At 38.9% G+C, this 23,824-nt stretch overlaps 1 protein-coding gene across 1 annotated transcript in view; it reads right to left on the bottom strand.

Moving 5' to 3' along the window:
* The window catches only part of DNAH8 (dynein axonemal heavy chain 8), a 159,680-nt gene extending 137,648 nt beyond the window's left edge, over positions 1-22,032 (bottom strand). The window contains exons 1-8 of the mRNA XM_070727251.1: positions 21,797-22,032; positions 17,984-18,118; positions 16,361-16,445; positions 14,005-14,153; positions 12,605-12,794; positions 4,385-4,548; positions 3,307-3,483; positions 427-540 (exon numbers count right to left, since the gene is read on the bottom strand). Of these exons, the coding sequence (XP_070583352.1) occupies positions 427-540; positions 3,307-3,483; positions 4,385-4,548; positions 12,605-12,794; positions 14,005-14,153; positions 16,361-16,445; positions 17,984-18,118; positions 21,797-22,030 (1,248 nt within the window). The 5' untranslated portion in view covers positions 22,031-22,032. The remainder of the gene's footprint in view (positions 1-426; positions 541-3,306; positions 3,484-4,384; positions 4,549-12,604; positions 12,795-14,004; positions 14,154-16,360; positions 16,446-17,983; positions 18,119-21,796) is intronic.
* Positions 22,033-23,824: the final 1,792 nt, after the last annotated feature.

The following is a 23,824-nucleotide window of genomic DNA, read 5'->3' as shown; positions in this document are numbered from 1 at the left end:
TATACAATAGACCAATAAAAATAATAAAGTATAACTTATTAACAAGTAATTTATAAATTATTTTCTTTCAACTATTTCCTGTTGTGTTTCATATGAATGCATTCCAAATCCTCCTTTCAATCTGGGTTATAATTTGGATTATTGTCTATTTCTTCCTTATTTTAGATCCCTATCTAAAGCCCAGTCTTGACAATTAATTTAAATCTACATCACCAACAGAAAGCTGTAAGACATCAATTAATAATAATTGTACCTAAAGGTAAGATATTTTATGACACTAGAATAACTAGATTATAGTTAGATTTAGAATTTTCTGCTTATGATATACATTTAAAAGCCATTTATTTTACTGCATATACTATAATGGAAAATGTAATTAGATAATATACACAAAATTGTATGCAGACATCTTCAAAATTTACTCACTAAATCATAATTGTAGAGTGGCTGACAAACTTTTTCAAGTGTATATAGATATCTAACATTATCTTTGGATTCATTTGCTGTATCTGTTATTCTGGCATCCAGTTCTCGCCATAGCTATAGTAAAAACAAAATGTTGAACTTTTAAAGCACTGATATAAAATGTGCAGAATTCATGTAGTAGAAATATAATTACATTATAGCTATACTAGGAAGGAAAGAAGGAAGGAAGGAAGGAAGGAAGGAAGGAAGGAAGGAAGGAAGGAAGGAAGGAACTTAAAAGCATACAGATTCAAAATCTTGATAATTACATACTATTAATAAATTATTTAAAGAAAATGGTTTCATTTTACCACAAGTGATTGCACTCACTATGAGACTACCTCCCAAAGAAGAGGAGGTAATTAGGAAAATTATAGAATGTGCTGAGATGGACATGATGACGAGGCGGTTAAATAATCAAGAAGAATCAGAATTTTACAAAATTTGGGAGAGGGTTGGTTGAATAAAAAAAATGTTTAATGATTTTTTAAAAAAATATTTGAATTTATCATTAGGTATGTCTATAAATAGAGAAATGTAACATATATTTTTTACTTCTCTGAATTGATCTAATTAATAATAGTTTTTCCTTTTTGTATCATGAAGACTTCTATTTTGAATGGAGCGATTGTAGCTCCTTTTTATGTTATGTGTTTTGTTTGTGATGTTTGTCTCTTGAAAAATAATAAAAATATTTTTTTTTAAAGAGACTAGGGATTATACTATATATGCAACAAAATTATATTGTTTACTTATTAAATAAATTTATATTCAGTAGCTCCCCATCTACCAGAATGAAAACTTTTTAAAACAACAAACAAGACTGAGGCCCCATAAAAGCCACATCATCCACCAGCCACTTACGTCAGTTCTATCCACATATTGGCACTAGTATCTTGGGGAAAAGTTTTAGTATTTTTCCTGAAGGCTATCAGGGATAGAAGTCACAAGACCATGTATAACAGGGAGAAGGCATTAGATAGGTGCCATCTATGACAAAGTAGTTATGCTGACTTGTAAGTTGTTCTGAGTGCTGAGGCAGCACAATAATATATTAGGACATTGCTATGCTATATGAATGCACTTATGTAGACTGAAGGGGAATGATTTCATACTAGTGAAGTGGTATTACAATTAGTGATGGGCGAACCCAACGGTGTTCGGGTTCGGCAAGTTTGGACGAACTTTACGCAAAATTCGGCCGAACCTGAACCGAACCTGAACCCGAATGGGGAATCCCACCAAGAGGGCGGAGCTTTGACGTCACGTATACTGGCAGGTTGCGAAGGACACCAAAGTGATCACTTCCTGGATTCCATGGAATCCAGGAAGTGATCACCTTGGCATCCTTAGCAACCTGCCGGTGATGTCAAAGCTCCGAACGCCGAACGCGACCCCGAACTTTACCCGAAGTTTCAAAAAAATTCGTGTTCGTGTTCGGCATACCAAACACCGCAAAATTCGGTACGGACCCGAATTGTGCGGGTTCGGTTCGCCCATCACTAATTACAATGCACTCATGCACTTCTATGCAGGTAATTCAAGATTGTGGAAATAGAATGAAAAAATAGAAGGGCCTCTGCTGATAATGCTGCCTGCTGAGAGCAGTGGCAATCCATTGGCTGCCTCTCCAAATCGCCAGGTTCTAAAAGCTGTTTTAATTCAGTCATAAAAAGTTGGACTTGGGATTTCCCAAAAATATTAACACTCATATCTGAATAAAGTTGCCATAAGTTAGCCCCAGGTTTCTGAATGTTAGAATAAATCAGTTGTGCCAAATAATGGCAGTAGTATCAAACAGTCAACCAAATCATAATGCTGTCAAATGCAGTTCTGGCACTTTGAGAAATAACTGCATTACATCTAAGCACTAGCGCACACAGAGACTACAAGCCAATGAATTTAAGTCCAACTTTTGAAGAATCGAGGCTTTGTGCCAAATACTATGTCCATTTAATTCTACCCACTTCTCATTTCCAAGCAGACATGTTAGATAAGTAGATTTATTGTGGAGACTTAGAAGCAATCCAACCAGTAGCCAGTCTTGGCTCTATGTATCTGAGGGCCCAGCTTTAAATTGCGGCTCTCTTTCTCCCAAAGTTTCTTTACTTGGCCTTTAAAATACTGCCCTCTGTCTTTTATTTACAAAACAACTTTGATCTCACTTACTTGATCTTTACATCTAGATCAGGGACGTCAAACTCCTGGACCACAGGCTGGCCAAGCCCCATTTAGCGAAGGGGGAAAAAGTCCCAATATATATCACATGACCCTGCTGTGATGACATGAGTTTGACACCCTAATCTAGATCATAATTTATGTGTCATACCATTGGATTGATGCAATCATTTTAACTGTTTAAATTAAAACAAATACTTCTTCTGAAGTGCATGCTTATGAGAATGTCACAATTCTAATCTATGTTACCAATTAGATTTACACCAGGCAGATGTTCCACTTTAATTCTGAATCAATTAAAGTAAATAGAAAATGTGTAACACTCCAAACATGTGATAACATGTTCTTGAAGTTAAGGAGGTACAGAGACAAGCTTAACTCTTGATTATTGCATTTCCTGGCAAAAATATGAATGTATTTTTATTTTATTTTTCTTCCCAGGTTAGTCTAGTATGATATTCTAGTAGCCTCCCATCCAAGTGCAAGGCAGGCCCAACCTGTTTAACCTGTTGGGCTCATTCCAGGCTGTTTAGATATTGCCTCTTACCACAAATTTTCATAGAAATTATATTATTTAAAAAAGGTAATGGGGGTATATTGAAATAGACCGTATAAACTCATTAAAACTTTATTTTAAAAAAACACCAAACAACTAAGAATTACCTTTATAATTTTGGAACGTGAAACATTGAGAACATTTATGACAGATTTGCAAGGTTGTCTTTTAATCTGCTCAATAATAAAATTAAATTTGGCAGACATACGCTTCCAGTGTTCTAATTCGGTAAGTGGACCAGAGTCATCAGCTTCCTTTCTCATTTGTTCACTCTCAATCAAAACCTGTCAATGTTAAATTTGTACAAGATAAGTATTATGCCTGTATTGCTATGTCACATTCAAGACTGTCACGTGACATTTTGTTCCAATGGCGTTTGTAGGCCCTGCCTGCTTTCCTCAGAAAAATAAGGGATACAATACCATGTTCAAGCTGCATTCCAGGCTGCATGTAGGTAAAGGGTGAGGCTTTATTATGCTGTTTGCATCACTCTAATCCCTGTGCCTGCAGCACAGAAGCCGCTGCCTTCATCTTGCAACTTAAGCTACGGAGCACATACGTGTTTTGGAAATCTTACAAGTGCTGTTCCTTACTAATCACCACCACTATCATCATCATCATCATCATCATCATCATCATCATCATCACAACTGTTATTTTCATCAGAGTTAATAGTTTTCTACTATTTTAAGATGTCCAAAATTAGCTCATTGAAATCCCTATCTTAGGTTGCCATCTTCAATTAATACTTAACTATCGGCTGAAATAATACTTGATTTGCTGAAATACAGTTGCATACCATTCAAGCTATTGGCCTTTACAACAGTTCCAAAAGCAAATGGTGCACCAACCTGTTTTGATCTGAGGCAATAACTTCTTATCTTGATCAAAGGAAAACCATCTTCCTAAACCTTCAGGGAAAAAATCGTAACACAAGCAAATGCCTGGTTAAATCTAGAAAAGATTTTGCTTTAAAAAGCATGTTTGGAATGTTGACATAAACCAGTTTTCGCCAGTTTGGAACTGTCAAGGTATGGCGGTATTTTATAATGGGATTGGCCACTACAGTGAACAGTTCTGTGCTGAAAAAGATACTACAGAAATCACTTCTTCATGGCTCTTTTTAAAAAACTATGTTTCTCATACATACGCCTCAGCTTCTCTAGGGTTCCAGAAGATGCTTACTTGCTCAATTTGCTTGTACCATATCATAAGTGCATCCTCCAATTGATGTACAATATCAGGATTGGCTGCTGCCGCTGTCACTTCTTCAAAAGACTGAAATTTGGAGAAGTCAATATTATCTATTTTTTTCAGTTGAACAGTTCCCTCGATGCTCACTCTAGCACCTATGTATAATGAGAAAGAACATTTTCTACCATTTGTTTCATGGGCTGTTTCAGTACAACAGTTTGTATGCTAAGGGAAACCATGTAAGATGTCCTTTTTAAAAGTCTGCACATTCTCAGGTAGTGCTACACCTGGCAAATATTATGAATGAAAAGATGAAATAAAATAAAAGAATCTTATCTCAATGATACAGATATATATAGATCACAGCTTGCCAGAATCTAAGAAGTTAATTTGGGTGCTAAGAATCTGGTTTCACAGGGTTGTAAAAGGAAGAGGTCAGAAGCAGAAGAAATGGGATCCTTAGAGTAGCCTCAGAGGTAGTGTTACAGATCACAGGAGAGATAAAGTGACTTCTTGAGAGGCATTGTGGAGTCAGTAAGAAAACTAGAATTGAAGATCTCCAAGGGAGTGGGGGAGGTTGTCTCAAAAGAGCTGAAAAAGCAAAAGGGAGAAAGCATAAAGCATAAAGAGCTCTGATTGAACTCACACATATAACTAGTTAACATACTAAGTACTTCTCTACTCTTGTCAAAGATGCAATGGAGAGAGAACAAAAACGGCGAAATGCCATCCTCTTCGGCCTTGAAGAAAATGACGAACCTGATATAACAAAAATACAGAACATTATCCGTCAACAACAATCACTCTCTCACAGGGCCGCCGATAGACGGGTATTACTGGGACTGCTGTCCCGGGCCCGGGGAAAATTGGAAAATTGGGGGGCCCTGGGCCCCGGCGCCCCCCCAAAACTCCCCAACCCCGAAGAGAGCCTGAATAATGGGGGGGGGCGGGCCCGGGGCTTCTACTGCTGAGCCCAGTCTTCTCCTGGTGGCTTTCGACTACTGCAAGGCTGGCCTCGGCTCCCCTTCCCTAAACCCCCGCCAGCCCCCTCCTTCCCTTCCTGGCCTGCCCTCCTTCCCCGAGGCGTCCCTTGCCCAGCTCTTCCGGCGAGGGTGGGCCTCCGCCCGCACAGAAAGCATCCTCCCTCACACCCAGCGCCGGCCATGGGGGCTTCCGCCGGCGCCTTCCGAAAGGCCTCCAGAGGAGCCGCGTGGGTCTCCAGACTTCTCCTGGTGAGTCCCCGCCGCAAGGATGCGGACGAGGGAGAAAGGGGAACCCGGCGCCTTGCGGTAGAGGGGTAGTTGGTTTGTGGGGAGCGGGGGAGGGAATTGTAAAAATCACAATTTCTTGCGTTGCTTTTTCTTTCTTTCTCTCTTTCTCTCTTGCTCTTTCATTCTTTTTTCTTTCTCTTGCTTTCTTTCTCCCTCTTTCTTTCTCTCCTTCCTTCCTTCCCTCCTTCCATTTCTTTCATTCCCCCTCTCTTTTTATTTCTCTTTCATTCTCTTTCTTTTTCTTTCTTTCTCTTTCTTGCTCTTTTTCTTTCTCTCTTTTACCTTCCCTTCCTCTATTTCTTCTTTTCTTTCTCCTTCCTACCTTCTTCCCTCCCTCCCTTCCTTCAGTCCTTCCTCTCTTACTCTCCCCTTTCATAAGTTTCCTTCCTTCCTTCCTCTGTTCCTGTCCCTTCTCTCTTTCTTTCTTTCTTTCTTTCCTTCCCTCCATTTCTTGCTTTCCTTCTCCTTTCTCCCTTCTTTCCTCCCTCACTCCCTTCTTTCACTCCTTCCTCTCTTACTCTCCCCTTTCACACCTTTCCTTGCTTACTTTGCACCCTCCCTCTGTTCCTGTCCCTTCCCTCCCTCCTTCCTTCCTTCCCACCCTCCGTCCATTCATTCACCCATTCCTCTCTTGATCGCCCCTTTTACAATTCCTTCCTTCCTTCCTTCCGATGTGGGCCCGGGCCGGCAGAGTAGTTTGCTTTTGCACCCCGTCTCGAGCTCCCTTGATGCCAACCCGGCCCTCCCCACTTCAGAGAGAGGGGGGAGAAAGAGAGAGAGAGAAAGAGAAAGAGAGAGATAAAAAGAGAAAGAGAGAGGGAGGGAGAGAAAGAGATAGAAAGAGACAAAGAGAGGGGGAGAGAAAGAGAGAGAGAAAGAGAGAAAGGGAGAAAAAAGAGAAAAAAGAGAGAAAGAGAGATAAAAAGAGGAAGAGAAAGAGAGAGGGGGAGGGAGAGAAAGAGAAAGAAAGAGAGAAGGGGAGAGAGGGAGAGAAAGAGGTAGAGAAAGTGAAAGAGAGAGGGAGGGAGAGAAAGAGATAGAAAGAGAAAGAGAGAGGTTGGGAGAGAGAAAAAAGAGAGAAAGAGATATAAAGAGAAAGAGAGAGAAAGGGAGATAAAAAGAGAAAGAGAGAGAGAAAGGGAGAGAAAAAGAGAAAAAGAAAGAAAAGTAGAGAGAGAAAGAGAGACAAAAAGAGAAAGAGAGGGAGAGAAAGAGAGAGAGAGAGAGATAGAAAAGCAGGTGGGGGGGGGGCACACCTATTTTGCCAGCCCTCGGATGGGCCATAGGGATCCAGTGTATGTGGAGGGAGAGGTCCCCAGCTTCTGTTCTGCAGAGGGGAAGCCAAAGCCCCCGCATGGGTTATGCAGAGCGCCAGTGTTTGGGGCAAGGTGGGGGGTGGGGGTCTTCCTTAACCCCCATTTCTTTGGTGGGGCTAAGAGGCCTGCCCAGCAGGGCTGATGTGTTGCGGAAGGTCTTGTTGAGGGAGACCAGTGGAGCCCCCCCCCCGCTCCCATCCCCAGGGAAGGGGGTTCTGGCATCACTGCCACTGGCTTTGGAAAGAAGCCCCCGGCCTCTTCAGGGGGTGGAGGGAGGGGTCCATAGCACAGGGCTGGACAATGGCTGAAGACAGTTGACTGCAGCTTTCAGAATTCCTCAGCCAGGAATATGAAGAAGACAGTTTGAAAATTTAAAAGGGAAGGAAGGAAGGAAGGAAGGAAGGAAGGAAGGAAGGATGGAGGGAGGGAAGGAAGGAGGGAGGGAAAAGAAAAAGAAGAGAAAAAAGGAAAGAAAGAAAAAGAAGAAAGAAAGAAAGAGGAAGGAAGGAAGGGGAAAAAAACCAAAAGAGAAAAAAAAAAGAAAAAGGGAAGGAAGGAAGGAAGGAAGGAAGAAGGGAGGGGGGGCCCAGACACTTAGGCTGTATGGGGCCCCAAAATTCCTGATGGCGGCCCTGCTCTCTCAGTCATTCACCCCAGAAGATATATTAGAAGTTTCCAGAAATGGACCAGAGCACAAGTTCAGTGATGGCACAGTGGCATCACGATTCTGCAAAGTTGTCTGCAAAAATGAACCTGCAAAACAGCTTTTTATCAAAACCATTAACCACATAGCCAGAAACAACATCAGTTTCAACAAACTCAAATCCAGACCAGACCTTTCGCTACTTCGACGTATCCGCTTCTGTGAACTAAGGGCGGAACTAAAGAGACACCTCGACCTGAGTGAAACTAACTTATACATCAACTATTGCACAGAATGCATCAAATCCAGGACCCACAATCCTCCCTACATCTTCCAGCCTAACATCTCTCATCAACCACCATATGTCTTCCAACCGACCATCTCACAACAACAAATTGACACATACCAACCAGAACTACAACAACAAAAACAAAATGTCATCCCTAACACCACAAACAAAGACTAGGAAAGTGCGCCCCTTACTACCTCTAAGCAACCGAAAACCTACTCCCAACACAAAACCAATCTCAAATGCAAATTATTAAATGCTAGAAGTATAGTCAATAAGATGTCAGAATTCCTCCTCCTTCTTGACTCCTCAGTCTTTGATATTATCTTTGTCTGTGAAACATGGCTTAATGCATCCTACCCAGACTCCATTATTACAACAAGGAACTATCTTGTCTCTCGTTATGACCGTAAATCCCGCAGAGGAGGCGGGGTAGCTATATTTTACAAAAAAATCTCTAAACATTAAAAACATCAAAGTTGCGCAGGATCTATTCCTCCCTGAAACTTTTGTCTATGATCTATCCCTAAATACCACAATTTACTTCTTACTCTGCTACAGAGCTCCTGACTATGACATCGCACATGCAAACAAATTATCAGCACTACTAACGTGGGCTACCCACTGCCCACATCCCATCATCTTCCATGGTGACCTCAACCTACCACATATTAACTGGACATTAAATGAATGTAGCACTGAACCTATCTACTCTACTATATATAACACAGTCACCAGTCTGGGACTTGACCAACTAGTAAGTGGCAATACTAGATTAGATAACTGTCTGGATCTCATCTTCTGCAACAGCAAAAGTACAATATATGGCTTGGAAATAAAAGAACCTTTTCCAACAGTGACCACAGCATGATAAACTTCAGCCTCAACCTAAGCCACACTAAGATCCACCCAAATAACGCGACTCTGAAATTCAACTTCAAAAAAGCGAACTATGAACTCATTGATGCCCATCTTTCAACATTAAACTGGCAAACTTTATTCTCTAATTGCAACTCTATGAATGACCTCTGCAACACATTCTTGCTTGAGATGAAAATAATCATCAGACTTTACGTACTATTTGCATCTGCCTCAACTGAGCAAAATAACCTCCTCATCTCAATAAGAAAATTACAATTAAAAAAATATCTCTGGTGTAAAAGCAAAAAAGGACAAGTAGTAAACTTCAAAAGTCGTTATAAAAACATATGCAAACAAATAAAAGCAGAATGTCTCAACTACCACAGCATACAAGAGGAAAACCTTCTACGCACCAAATCCAATTGTGCCTTCTACAACTTTGTCAACAACAAACTCAAGGACTCTAGACCTATCCCACCTTTCAAAGGACCCAACAACAAAAAATACCATGATGATTCATCCAAAGCTAACCTTCTCAATTCATTCTTAGGCTCTGTCTTTGTCAACAGCAACGGCTCATCCCCCAAATTCATCACTCGCACCTCAAACACTCTCAATGACCTAACCCAAATAGACTTCACTGAAGACCGAGTCGAAAAAGCATTACGTGACCTTAAACCTTCCCTATCAGTCGGACCAGATGGTCTATGTGCATACTTTCTGAAAAAGCTCTCTTCTGCTATAGCTAGACCACTAAGCATAATTTTTGAAAAATCCTTCAGTACCAGCACACTTCCTAAGATATGGTCAAAAGCAATGGTCATCCTCGTCTTCAAAAAAGGAGACCCCTCTCTTGACGATAACTACAGACCAATATCACTATGCTGCATCCCATGTAATGTTATGGAATCAATTATAAACCAATCAATTACTTTCCACCTAGAAACTAATAATCTGCTCTCTAACAAACAATTTGGATTCAGAAAAAAACTATCCTGCAATCTACAGCTCCTTCACTGCAAAAACATATGGACAACTCATCTTGATCAAGGAAAATCTATAGATGCAATTTATATTGACTTCTCCAAAGCCTTTGATTCAGTGGTCCATGACAAACTACTTCAAAAACTCAAATCCTATGGCATCTCAGGATCCCTCCACAGCTGGATTACTGCATTTCTGTCTAACAGGCAACAAGTGGTCAAAATAGGAAGCTCCATATCCATACCAGTCCCTGTTAAAAGCGGTGTCCCCCAACGTATTGTACTGGGACCTACACTCTTCATTCTCTAAATCAATGACCTTTGCAATCTCATCACAAGCAACTGTGTTCTTTTGCAGACAATGTAAAACTCTTCAACACCACTGTAACATAACTACTCTACAAACAGACTTAGACTCAGTTTCTGAGTGGTCCAACACATGGCAACTCCAAATCTCAACCAGCAAATGCTCTGTCCTACACTTCGGCAAAAAGAATCAGAATTTCAAATACAAACTTAATAAACAAATTATCACAGATAATCCCCACTCGGTCAAGGACCTCGGGAAACTAATAACTAAAGATCTAAGTGCCAAAGCCCACTGCAACAACATCGCTAAGAAGGCCTCAAGAGTTGTTAATCTAATCCTACGTAGGTTCTGCTCTGGAAATCTCACACTACTTACCAGAACTTACAAAACTTTCGCCAGACCCATCCTCGAATACAGCTCATCTGTTTGGAAGCCATATCGCATCTCAAACATTAACACCCTTGAAAATGTTCAAAGATACTTCACAAGAAGAGCCCTTCATTCCTCCACTCGAAACACAATACCCTACGAAACTAGACTTACAATCCTGGGTCTTGAAAGCTTAGAACTACGATGCCTTAAATATGATCTAAGTATTGCCCACAAGATCATATGTTGCAATGTCCTGCCTGTCAAAGATTACTTCAGCTTCAACCACAACAACACAAGAGCACACAACAGATTCAAGCTTAATATTAACCACTCCAAACTTGACTGTAAAAAATATGACTTTAGTAATCGGGTTGTTGAAGCGTGGAACTCATTACCGGACTCCGTAGTATCATCCCCTAACCCCCAACATTTTACCCTTAGACTATCCATGGTTGACCTCTCCAGATTCCTAAGAAGTCAGTAAGGGGCGTACATAAGCGCACTAGAGTGCCTTCCATCCCCTGTCCTATAGTCTCTCCTATATCTTGTATTTCTTCTCTACTATATCATCTATAACCTTCATTGTGTATTATTGGATATTGGACAAAGTAAATACATAAATAAAATAAATACTTAATTTATTATTATGTAAGTACAACAGCCTTACTTAAAATCTAAGAAATTGAATAATCATACTGTTGTCAGGGTAAATCCAGAGAAAGCACTCACTGAGAAAGTTTTAATAAGCATTTGCCTTATTAAACTAATTGTCATAGGAATGTGATATACATAGGCAAATGATTTCTGTAGAATTGACAATGAATGAACTGTACATATAATACAAATATGAATTGCTTTAGATCACCTCTCTGCAATCTTTAGGAATGGCCTTGGAGTAAGATTCTTCAGTTAAGTGAACAAAAGCAAGTACAGCATTTGAGTTATGGAAATTATCTTCACTTGTAATTTTTGCCTGAGCTAAAATGCTCTGACAATCCACTGCTTTCCTTTGGTCATATGATACTGGGTCACTCCAGTTTTTTATTTCAGTCATAATAACTTTTCATATACTATAACTTTTCATATACTATATGTTGTGGTTAGCTCTGGCCCAGCTCCTGCCCCATCCACATGCTGCAGGCCTGTTTTGCCCCTGGTGGAATCGGCTGATGAAGGCTCCTCTGACCAAGAAGACATGAGTGACAGGGAGGAGGAGAGTGTGGCAGACAGCTCAGAAGGAGATCAATTATCTAGCTCCTCCTTGGATTCAGAACAAGAGTTAATGATACAGCCACGCATGCGGAGAGCGATGCATAGGCAACAACAACTGAGACATTATTATAAAAGAAAATGAGGCCACCTGTGGTTGGGTGGGGCTGTGGTAATTAGTGAGGCTGCTATAAATAGCAGCCTGTGGGTTTGGCCATTGTGGAGGATTATCTGATCCTTGTGTTTCGTGACTGCTTTACTGACTTTGACCTTTTGTGTGCTGGTTTTTCCCCGCTTTGAAACTAAACCAGAGCAAAGTGTGTTTCACTTTGTGAAAGAAGAAGGACTGTGAATTGCCTCACAGCTGCAAGCTAAGTGTCACAGATACTTGACTTGTACAGATAAGGGACTTGTACAAATTACCAGTTTGTTTGGAGATGAGTGCTCTTTGCTATACCAAAAGAGGGCTTAGGTTAAGTGAATTTTCATTATAAAGAACATTGTTTTGAATTTCCAAACGTGTGTGTGTCTGAAATTTGTACCTGTGAATTTTTGGGAGGAGTCTACCAGAGAGCCTGACAGAACACTATAAAAGAATCAACTTTTCATATTTGAAGCAAGAGAGCTATGACTTGTAACCTTTATAGTATTATGTTCTTCCCAACTCTATTTGGGGGAATGCATTTAATATTGTCAGACAAGGTTTTAATGATTTTTACTGGATTCCCAGAAAGATAACTGTATTTTAAAAGGGACAGAACAAAGTATGGCATTGATTAGCCAATCAAGTTTTCTAGCTCTTCTTTTCTGTCCCCATCAGTAGTTATTTTGGCTAGCCAGGATAGAAATAAGAATCAGGATATAATATTAGATAGTACATCAAGTTATTAATTATTTTTAAAAATAAAATGTAATGGTCAGCTTATTTGTCTGTTTGTTTGATCTATTTTTTCTTACCATCCAAAAATGCCAAATATCTGTTTAAGGTTTCGATGAAATTTTGTTTCTCAAGTTCACCCTGCTTGGTCTGATTTAAAGCACCCCAATTGTTTGTGGCAAGAACGGCAGGCAAAAAAACTGTTGCCAAAGTATTTTTGATGGCAAGCAAAAGACCTTCACTTCCATCCATTGATGAATAGAATATGTCCTAAACAGGGAAGATTAAAATACTATGATTATTAGATGTGGAAGGAATCAAATCAATAGTTGACATTTCAAAATAAATATAACTCTCTCATTAAAATAAAACTTTATGTTGCAAGAAGAAGAATTTTTCTCCTTGTATTTTATAGTGCCTAAATTATGAAGAATCTTACCGTTGCTCTGGTCATATACTCTACTAACAATACCAGAATATCTCCGGGACCGCCTTCTGCCACACGAATCCCAGTGACCGATTAGATCCCACAGAGTTGGCCTTCTCCGGGTCCCGTCGACTAAACAATGATGTTTGGCGGGTCCCAGGGGAAGAGCCTTCTCTGTGGCGGCCCCGACCCTCTGGAACCAGCTCCCCCCTGAGATTAGAACTGCCCCCACCCTCCTTGCCTTCCGCAAACTCCTTAAAACCCACCTCTGCCATCAGGCATGGGGGAACTGAAATACCTTCCCCAGGCCTATCCTGTTTATGTATGGTATGTTGTTGCATGTTTTTTTAAAAATTATGGGTTTTTAACTTTCAAATTATTGAATTTGTATTACATATTGTTTTCTGTTACTGTTGTGAGCCGCCCCGAGTCTGCGGAGAGGGGCGGCATACAAATTAATTAAATAAATAAATACATAGATACATAGATACATAGATACATACATACATACATACATACATACATACATACATACATACAGCAAATAAATCACATTAAGACTTTTTGGATTTTGTAAGCCCAGACACTATAACTCTATGACACTATAACATGGAGCTCACGGGTTCAAGACTGCAGTCCGCACTAACCAGGCACTAACTTCAGCATCAATCCCGGGGATTGTTGGTCAGTGAGGCGCCGAGGGCCAGCAGAAGGTTGCTCTAAATACTGAGGGGTAAACCAGCCCATGTCGGAGACGCAGTAACGCAGTATGTAAACATTACGTCCACCAGCGGCATCTACATGGGTTGGGGTTCAAATGAGGAAGTTGTATTGCAATGTCATAATGCAATCAATGTGGCTTGAATGTTTACATCTGACACTAGGGCCCAAGTACAAAAAAGTGGTGCTTATGTGGTTCAAATCAAATAACTATGGACTCACCCAGAATTAAAACTCTTTATAATTTATGGGCCTTATTTCTATTATTGTTCTTAAATTTGATGATCTTGCTTTTTTGATGAGAGGGAATAATGAGAAAGAAGATAAAAATACCTCATGCATTGTCTTAACATTCACAGCCAAGTCATCTCTAGCACGTATAAAAAATAAGCACTGTCCTTTGAATTTGTCTTGAGATTCATCTACGTACAATTTCATCATTTTCGTACCTTTCAGAACACCTGGAATTGCTCTCCCACACTCTGAAAATGAAAGAAAGAGACAAAAATCATTTAATCTTTCCAAAATTGATGTTTTTATAATTTCCTCCATTGTTATGAGCTGCCCAGAGTTGTTGACAGTCAGGAGGTTGCCAAGCTAAGTTTAGCTGCTGTGGAATTACTTTGGCACTTCCTTTGGGTGTATGTGAGTATGCTTGCCTGCATGCACATGGCCACACCTCTTCCCACCCATACCACACATGCACATCTCGCCACTGCCTCCATGCATGTGCACAACCCCCATGCCTGCACATTTGCACAGGCTTCAGTGAAGCCTAGGGCATGAAAAAATGACCAAATGGGCAAACTGGAAGTTTGGAAAATGCACTTCCGGTTTACCCATTGTGCTGTTTTTTGCACTCTGGAGGGTTCAGGGAAGCTTCCTGAAACCCTGGAGTTCAAAAAAACCCCAACAATGGCACAAAGGGCAAACCAGAAGGGCATTTTCTGAACTTGGAATACTAATATCAAATGACTTAAGTGCCAAAGCCCACTGCAACAATATCGCCAAAAAGGCTTCTAGAGTTGTTAACCTGATCCTGCATAGTTTCTACTCTGGCAATCTCACACTACTCACCAGAGCTTACAAAACTTTCACCAGACCCATCATTGAATACAGCTCATCTGTCTGGAACCCATATCGCATCTCGGACATCAACACCCTCGAAAATGTCCAAAGATACTTCACCAGAAGAGCCCTTCACTCCTCCACTCGAAACAGAATACCCTATGAAACTAGACTTACAATTTGGGGTCTACAAAGCTTAGAACTACGACGTCTTAAACATGATCTAAGCATTGCCCACAAGATCATATGCTGCAACGTCCTGCCTGTCAACGACTACTTCAGCTTCAACCAGAACAACAGAAGACCACACAACAGATTCAAACTTAATATTAGCTGCTCCAAACTTGACTGTAAAAAATATGACTTTAGCAATTGAGTTGTCGAAGCGTGTAACTCATTACTGGACTCCGTAGTATCAACCCCTAACCCCCAACATTTTTCCCTTACACTATCCACAATTGACCTCTCCAGGTTCCTAAGAAGTCAGTAAGGGGTGCACATAAGTGCACTAGTGTGCCTTCCATCCCCTGTCCAATTGTCTCTCTTATATCTCATATACCTTTTCTTCCATTCATATATCTTTTCCTCTATTCTTCATTGACGTATTTTATTCTTATATCTTTTCTTCTATCCTTTTTTTGATATATATTATTACATGTTTATTCTCTTTAACCTTCATTGTGTATTGGACTAACTAACTAATTAACTAAAAAACTAACTAACTAAATAAATAAATAAAACAAAACAAAACAAAACAAAACAAACTTCGGTTTTGCTCATTGGTTTTTTTGCACTCCAGGGCTTATGGGAAGCTTCCCTGAACAGAGGGCAAAACAGTCTTTCCCAAGTCAAAAATCTGCTGGCCAGCAAGCACATACGCACTGGAGCTGACATAGGGCAATGTCTCGCATGCCCTCTGATATGGCTCTATATGTCACTTCTAGCTATCTCTTCATCAAGTCACTGCTATGTAATAAATACACTGGTTTGTGCAAAAGAAGTACAGAGGTACAGCAGCAGTGCATGTGCCTTTGGAAGAAATGAAGAATCAGGTTGGGAACAGCTTCTCTTATGCAAAAATCTCAGCTAAAAGTTGACGCCAACTTGTCAATCAATCAAAACATGCAGGTCCTTGGCTAGTCCATATTAAGTTGTACTTAACCTCAATCTATAATTTAAATTTGTCCTATGCTGACTTATCATGTGCTACAAAACAATTGACTGCTCCTACTTGATATTACTGAGCAATAACAACATATATACTTTCTAAAATATAGAATATAAAACTTTGAAAAAATTCATGAAAAACTCTTATACTAATGCTATACTCTCATATAATTAAGGTTATATTTAAATTATTCCATGGCATCTCTAAAATTAATACTGAACATGAGTTTCCAAGCCATCATTTAGAAAATATAACATTATCATTATCATTAGATAGTTCCATGCTATGTAGCAAACCGGCAGCAGAAAATACAACAGTGATAAAATCCAGTTGGTATACATTCTTTATTATTCTACATGATTGACTCTTTTTTGTATGTGTTTTATTAATACTTCAAACCCAAACAATGTACTTTTCTCTGAAGTTGTAGATAAAATCACTTTTCATATTTACCTATGCCAGGAGCTTCACCCTCTTGATAGATAAACTTCAGTGTTCTGTTTCCTCCTTTGGCAAAAAAACCATCAAATGCTTGTAACTGTTAAAAGGGAAATATATGATACAAATTCACTAGATTATTGATTTCTTTTAAAAAATCCTTAAAGGAGTACTAATTGCCAAATATTAAAGGGAAACAATGCCTTTAAGGTGTTTTCAGTTTTCATTATGTTGTTAAGTGTAAGATTCCCTTCTAGCTTGATCAGGAAGAAAACAAAGGAATGATCTACCTGGCAAAGACCAGCAATTCTTAAACTCCTGAGAACAGCTATATGAATAAATCCTATATGCCTTTTATTTCCTCAAATTAAATTAAAGAGTCATTATTTGGACAGGAAAAACCTAGAATTTAATTCTTGGAATAATGACTTTTAAAAAAATAACATGATGATCAAAGAAGAGTGCATGATTTATTTAATTTATATTTAATTCATTTATTATATTTATATTCCTATAATAGGATGGCTATATCAGAATAAGTTTGGATTTCTAAATATGTACGTATGTATGTATGTATGTATGCAGCGATGGGCTACAAGCCAGAACACTAAATTGCATTCGCCGACGTGGCTTGTGAGTGCTTGTGAGGCCAGCGTGATTTTGCTTCTGAACTTGTGGAGGTAGCAAAATCGTGCACGGAACCACAGGTGCACCTATGTTTCAGTGAGGTTTTTTTGCTCCCAAGCAAGTCAAACCACAGGCGCACCTGCGACTCCATGTGCAATTTTGCTACATCCACAGGTGAAGAAGCAAAATCACCCTGGCTCCGCAAGCACTTACAAGCCGCGGCGACGAGCGCAATTTAGCGTTCCGGCTCGTAGCCCACCACTGTATTATTATTATTATTATTATTATTATTATTATTATTTATTATTATTTATTAGATTTGTATGCCGCCTCTCTCCGAAGACTCGGGGCGGCTCACAGCAGTAATAAAAAACAAAATAGTAATGGAACAAATCTAATATTAAAAACATATAAAACCCTATCATTATTTAAAAAACCAAACAGTACATTCATACCAAACATAAAACAAAGTATAAAAAAGCCTGGGGGAAAGGTATCTCAACTCCCTCATGCCTGGCGGTATAAGTGAGTCTTAAGTAGACTTACGAATAATTTAGTATGTATGCATGTATGCATGTATGTATGTATGTATGTATGTATGTATGTATGTATGTATGTATGTACTGTATATATATATAGTGACTTTTTGGTCTAATTATCTGAATATCCCTGCCTTTCATTCAATATTGTGTTCATATAACCAGACTAAAAAGTTATAATATAGAGTACAGATACAAATACCCTGGTTATAACAGCATGCACATTTGATTAGAACAAAAATCAACTTGTAAGTTGTTCATATATAAGTTATTTTGATGGTTATTTGGATTTACACATTGAATTTAATCATAAATTCCTTACATTTTGATGACTCTGATGCTGAAAATCTCAGCATAGATTGTACTGTGAATGATGATATTAGCTATCAATGTATTAGTATTAGAGGGTAAAAAACAGAATGAACAAAGTTATAAAAATGTCCCTAGTAAAACAAATGTAAAATAAACTCACTGTTGGGCCATCCAGGATTAATTCTTCTACTGTTCCAATGTCTAATCCAAGTTTGTCAGATAGAATTTCAAAGATATATTTATATGCAGAATTAACCTTCATTTTTCTGCTTTCTCTTGCTTCTTTGTATCGTGCCTAGTTGGAAAAATTGAGGGAAAAACATGTAATAGTTGCATGTTTACTGTTTATTGTTTCTGTGGTACTTATATTTCAAATATATTCAATGGTATGAAACTAAATAATGAGCAATGCTCAACCAATTTATCCCTATTTCAGTTTCTCTTGTCTTTCTTTATTATTTCTCTAGAACTGTTATTTTCCAAACAGTTCTTAAGGTAGGAATTCTTAAATACTTACACAATAACATAAACATAGAAATACATACACATTACTTCAAGCTGTTAGAAATACAAATGAATATGCAAAATGTTGATTTGAAACAAAAAAAAATCAACTCTCTATATTACAGTGGAACCCCGACATAAGAGCTGCTCTACTTAAGAGCAACTCGAGATAAGAGCTGGGAGGGGAGAGATATTTTTGTTCTACTTACAAGCCCAAATTCGAGATACAAGCGCCAAGGAGCTGTCTCCTGAAGCCAAACGCTAACTTCTGCGTTCGGCTTCAGGAGACAGCTGCGAAGCGGCGCGCGTGTTTTAAAAGGTTGCAGCCGGCCTGGGGGGTTCGGGGGGGTGCTTGCAGCTTTCTTTCTTGCTCTTTTTCTTTCTCTCTTTTACCTTCCCTTCCTCTATTTCTTCTTTTCTTTCTCCTTCCCACCTTCTTCCCTCCCTCCCTCCCTTCACTCATTCCTCTCTTACTCTCCCCTTTCATAAGTTTCCTTGCTTCCTTCTTCTGTTCCTGTCCCTTCCCCCTTTCTTTCTTTCTTTCTTTCTTTCTTTCTTTCTTTCTTTCTTTCTTTCTTTCTTGCTCTTTTTCTTTCTCTCTTTTACCTTCCCTTCCTCTATTTCTTCTTTTCTTTCTCCTTCCCACCTTCTTCCCTCCCTCCCTCCCTTCACTCATTCCTCTCTTACTCTCCCCTTTCATAAGTTTCCTTGCTTCCTTCCTCTGTTCCTGTCCCTTCCCTCTTTCCTTCCTTCCTTCCCACCCTCCGTCCATTCATTCACCCATTCCTCTCTTGATCGCTTAAAGCCGGTCCCTGGTGCAAAAAGGGTTGGGGACCTCTGTCCTACAGGATTGGGTGGCAGAGAAGTTGAACATATGTAAATTTAAAAGTTTAAGAAAGTTTACAAGTTAAGTGAAAGAAACTTCATTATTCATTTATATGTTCATGTACATTTCTTCATTAAAAACATGTCTTTCTGCATAATTTAGACTAACTTTGTGAGTTTTTTGAGGGCTGGAACCAATTAAAATTATTTACATTAATTCCTATGGGGAAAAGTCGTTTGAGATAAGAGCTGCTCGACTTAAGAGCCCAGGTCCGGAACGAATTAAACTCGTATCTCGAGGTACCACTGTATACAGTTTATGTTTTATGTTGTTGCAGTTACAACTGATCATGCTATATTTTGGAATTTATTCAGCTAATACACCAGTTTTAAAAGAAATAAAATATATTACAGGAAAAAAGGGAGGGAGGGAGGGAGGGAGGAAGCAAGCAAGCTCATTCTTGAATTATTAGTTAATTCATAATGGAACTAATAAAAATGACAAGACAGTGAGCCCTTATTTATTTTCGCATTTAGTGAGTCAAAATATTTTGCATACTTCAGAAATTGACTTTAAAATAAGTCTTTTAGGACTAACCCTCAAAAGAACATGTTTGCCCTAAAAACAATAACAAATCAATGGTGAACCAATTTTTTTTAAAAGAGGGGGAGAAATGTAAAACAAAAAATGTATTACAATAAAAAGTTATTTATTTTCAAAGATACAAAACTATAAATCACAATGTGATCTTTCAACTGATGAATAACAAAAATATTCCATCAGTTCTGAGAAAAAAATTCCTGGCCTTAAAAAAAAAAGAAACCAATGGCTTGGTTTCAAGAAGTAGTGCAGAGGCATTGGTGCCCCAGAACATGGTTCTTTCATCAGAATAACAAAAGTAGTGTTGGGCTGTAGGCCCTGAGCTTCTGGAAGTGTGTGTGATGTCATGACACATAGAAAAGGGGTGGAGTTTGCATTGCAATGGTAGAACATGCTTCCTCGTTCTGTTATCTCTCAATGCTTCCCCTACCCCCATCATGGATGCTGCTATATGTTTCCATCAGAATCAGTTATCCCAGATAGTAAAAATTTCTATCTCTTAAGAACCCTGGTATAAAATCCCCAATTATTTTTAAACTGGCATTTGCTTTCCAGTACTTTGGAAAATGTAAATAGAAATATGGCGCACAGTTGTCACTACATTGAACCAACTTCCTTGCTCTGTCCTTGAAAATATGACTGCCATGAATTATCAATCTGACAAAATACAAATGCCTTCCTAAACTCATTCATGAATTCCAATTCTCTATACTGTTCATCTTGCAAATATCTAATAGACCACTATATAAAAATCCTTTAGATTCAGGAATAATAGCTTTGCCCTTAATTATATTCTAAATATCTCCGGGACCGCCTTCTGCCGCACAAATCCCAGCAACCAGTTAGGTCCCACAGAGTTGGCCTTCTCCGGGTCCCGTCGACTAAACAATGTCGTTTGGCGGGACCCAGGGGAAGAGCCTTCTCTGTGGCGGCCCTGACTCTCTGGAACCAACTCCCCCCAGAGATCAGAATTGCCCCCACCCTCCTCGCCTTTCGTAAGCTCCTTAAAACCCACCTTTGTCGTCAGGCATGGGGGAACTGAGACATCTCCCCAGGCCTATACAATTTATACATGGTATGTTGTGTGCATGTTTTTTAAATTATGGGTTTTTAGTTTTAATTATTAGATTTGTATTGTATATTGTTTTTCTATTACTGGTGTGAGCCACCCCGAGTCTACGGAGAGCGGCGGCATTCAAATTTAATAAATAAAATAAAATAAATAAATATTTTGGCCAGTTCCAAGTTGGATGTTAGTCAAATCACATGAATTAAACAACATATTACCCTAACTGTGCTAAGGTTATTAGGGTTGTTGCAGGTAGGGGTGGGCTATGGGAGGGGATACAGACGGGTACCGAAAATGGAGCTCCACCCCAATTTGTACTGAAAGATGTTGAAAAAAACTGCAGGGCATCCTGCATAAGCCACAGTGTGGTAGTAAAAATTTTGGTAGCCCTTCACTGGTTGCCGGGATAAAATCCAGCAGGTTCTGTAGAACCAATAGCAAAAATGTTGAGTAGTTCGGAGAACTGGTAGCAGAAATTTTGAGTAATTCTGCAAACTAGCAAATACCACATTTGGCTGGCCCCAGAGTGGGGTGGGAATGGAGATTTTTGCAATATCCTTCCTCAGGAGTGTGAAGGGAATGAGGATTTTGCAACATCCTTCCCCAGAAGTAGAGTGTGAATATAGATTTTGCAGTATCCTTCCCTTGGAGCAGAGTGGGAATTTAGGTTTTGCTCTATCCTTCCCCTGTCATGCCCACCAAACCACGCTCACTAAGCTACACCATGCTCACCAAGCCACGCCCACAGAACTGGTAGTAAAAAAATGGATTTCACCACTGGGTTATTGTCATGGCAATAATTTATGAGATTTATACTTTTGCCCACAATGACTGCCTCAAATTATACAGTAATACATAAGGCAGAAAATATTAATTGAGAACAAAGAGCTTTAAATAGTTGGATCAAGAGGCAGGAATCAAGCCTAATTTTGGAGAGTTTAAAAGTTATTACCATGTGCATCATGATTACAAACCTGTTTTTCTTTCAGTGTTTCCTGCAGTGACTGAACTCCGCTGTTACTTCGGCGAAATTTAGACATCCTACGGGTTGCAGATTCTCCGCCTCCACGAGCAGCTTTCAAATGAGAGCGGTCAGACGAATCTACATCTTTCAGTTTTGAGAGAGGCTCATCCTCAGATGGTCCAGGACCAGGCTCATTAATCTCTGGTGGAGCATGGTCTGGATTACTATCTGCTACGTTCTCCATTTTTATTCCTGTGGTTTATAAATAAGACTTTTTGTAATTGTTGCAAAATGATAGTTTAGAATAGAAAATACCAAACGTCTTAAAGTGTGTATCCCTTCCAAAATAATTATATCTTATATCTAAACTTAGGTTCTTCAAATCCACTTCTAGACATCTACCAGAGTTTCCTCAAATGAACAGTTCAGACCTAATACTTGATCATCTTGTCCTTTCCTCAGTAGCTTTTTTTCTCTTCAATATCATGCCTTTAATTTTTTAATATTTTCTATTACTTGTTTTTTTGCTCTTGGCAAACTGTGACTTACTCCAATGCTGATTTATTCTATATTTAATCATTTGAGTTATTTCAAAATTAGAACACTGAAAAGAAATAAGCAATTATATGTTTTAAATAAAATCTATTTAAAATCTATTTAAAATAGGGTTTTTTCCCTCTTGTAATGTTTAAGATGAGATAATCCTTCATATACTGGAAAATAGGAAATTAATCACTGGAATCTTACAAGCATTAATTTATATAATTATTACTGCTATCTTTAAAGAGCTGTAAAACAGGCTCTTGGTAGAATAAGAGGGCAATGAGCTTGTGTTTAAATGAACCAACTTTCTTATTCTTTCTTCACTGATCTTGTTCAAAAGATGCAAAGAAATGGACAGACCCCTAGGAGGTTCACTTCATCCACTGTGCGTTAAGCTGTTTCCCTCTTGAGATCAAAGGAAAATGAAGTCTAATAAAGGTGGGCGGAAGGATTTGTAGAAAAGCTTCCAAAGGCTTCCATCACTCAGCTGGGACTTTAAAATGGAAGGACACGGAACCTTTAAGCTGTGCAAGGGCCGCACTGGCAGTTGAGCACAGACTCTATCAATCTAAATGCAGCATTACTGCCCAGCAGTAGGAATATCTCATAGGTACTGTGCTGTTGCTAAAACAGTTGATTCCTGGAGTGTTGTCTTTTCCAACTTGCAAATATTCACAAGATGAGCAAAGGAAAAAGAACACTTGAAATCAGCATATTTTTCTTGCTAACCACTGTATTTTTGTACTCACTCTTGGGGGGACTATTGCGCTGTATGGAGATTTTATTTCAGCTTTGTTTCTAACTTATTTTAAAAATATTGTAAAATCTTGAGCATTTTATTTAATTCCTGTTCTCAGAAATATTAATTTTATTTTGAATAGTAAGTCTCACATTTCACTTCTGCTTTAAATTTAAAACACTGCTATCATGTTTAATTTCTTCAGTGTTGGAAAAACAGTAAACCCATTTGTCCTACTTAAAACCTAGTGAATGCAATAGCCAGCTTGTCCTTAGCATAATTGGAAGCTATAGTGTTTAAAGAGGCCTGTCAATCACTTTTTTAGTGTTAGAGAGAGTTATGAGAGTTCAGTCTGAGAATCCCTGCCTCTTGTCTGATCATGAATAAATGATCATCTGGATTATATAGTGAGGAACCAAATCAAATCAGCAAGAGAACAAATTCATCATATAAATATATAATAAATAACTTCTTCAAAGTAAATAGTTTGTTGGTAAATGTGTCATTTTAATCTCAACATTGCTTTAGCTACATCATGTTTAATCATTTATTTATTTATTTAACTGGATTTGTATGCCGCCCCTCTCTGAGGACTCATGGGCATGCATTCTATATAAACACAACTGGGGGCCAAGGTGGTGCAGCAGGTAGTTTAGTACCGTAGGCTGCTAAAGCTGTAGATCTCTAGGTCAGTGGTTCAAATCTCATCATCAGCTCAAGGTTGACTTAGCCTTACATCGTTCAGAGATGGGTAAA

This window comes from Erythrolamprus reginae, chromosome 1, assembly GCF_031021105.1.
Source record: "Erythrolamprus reginae isolate rEryReg1 chromosome 1, rEryReg1.hap1, whole genome shotgun sequence".
NCBI lineage: Eukaryota > Metazoa > Chordata > Lepidosauria > Squamata > Dipsadidae > Erythrolamprus > Erythrolamprus reginae.
Note: the sequence above shows the minus strand (reverse complement) of the source record. Positions and strands in the feature narration are given on the sequence as shown.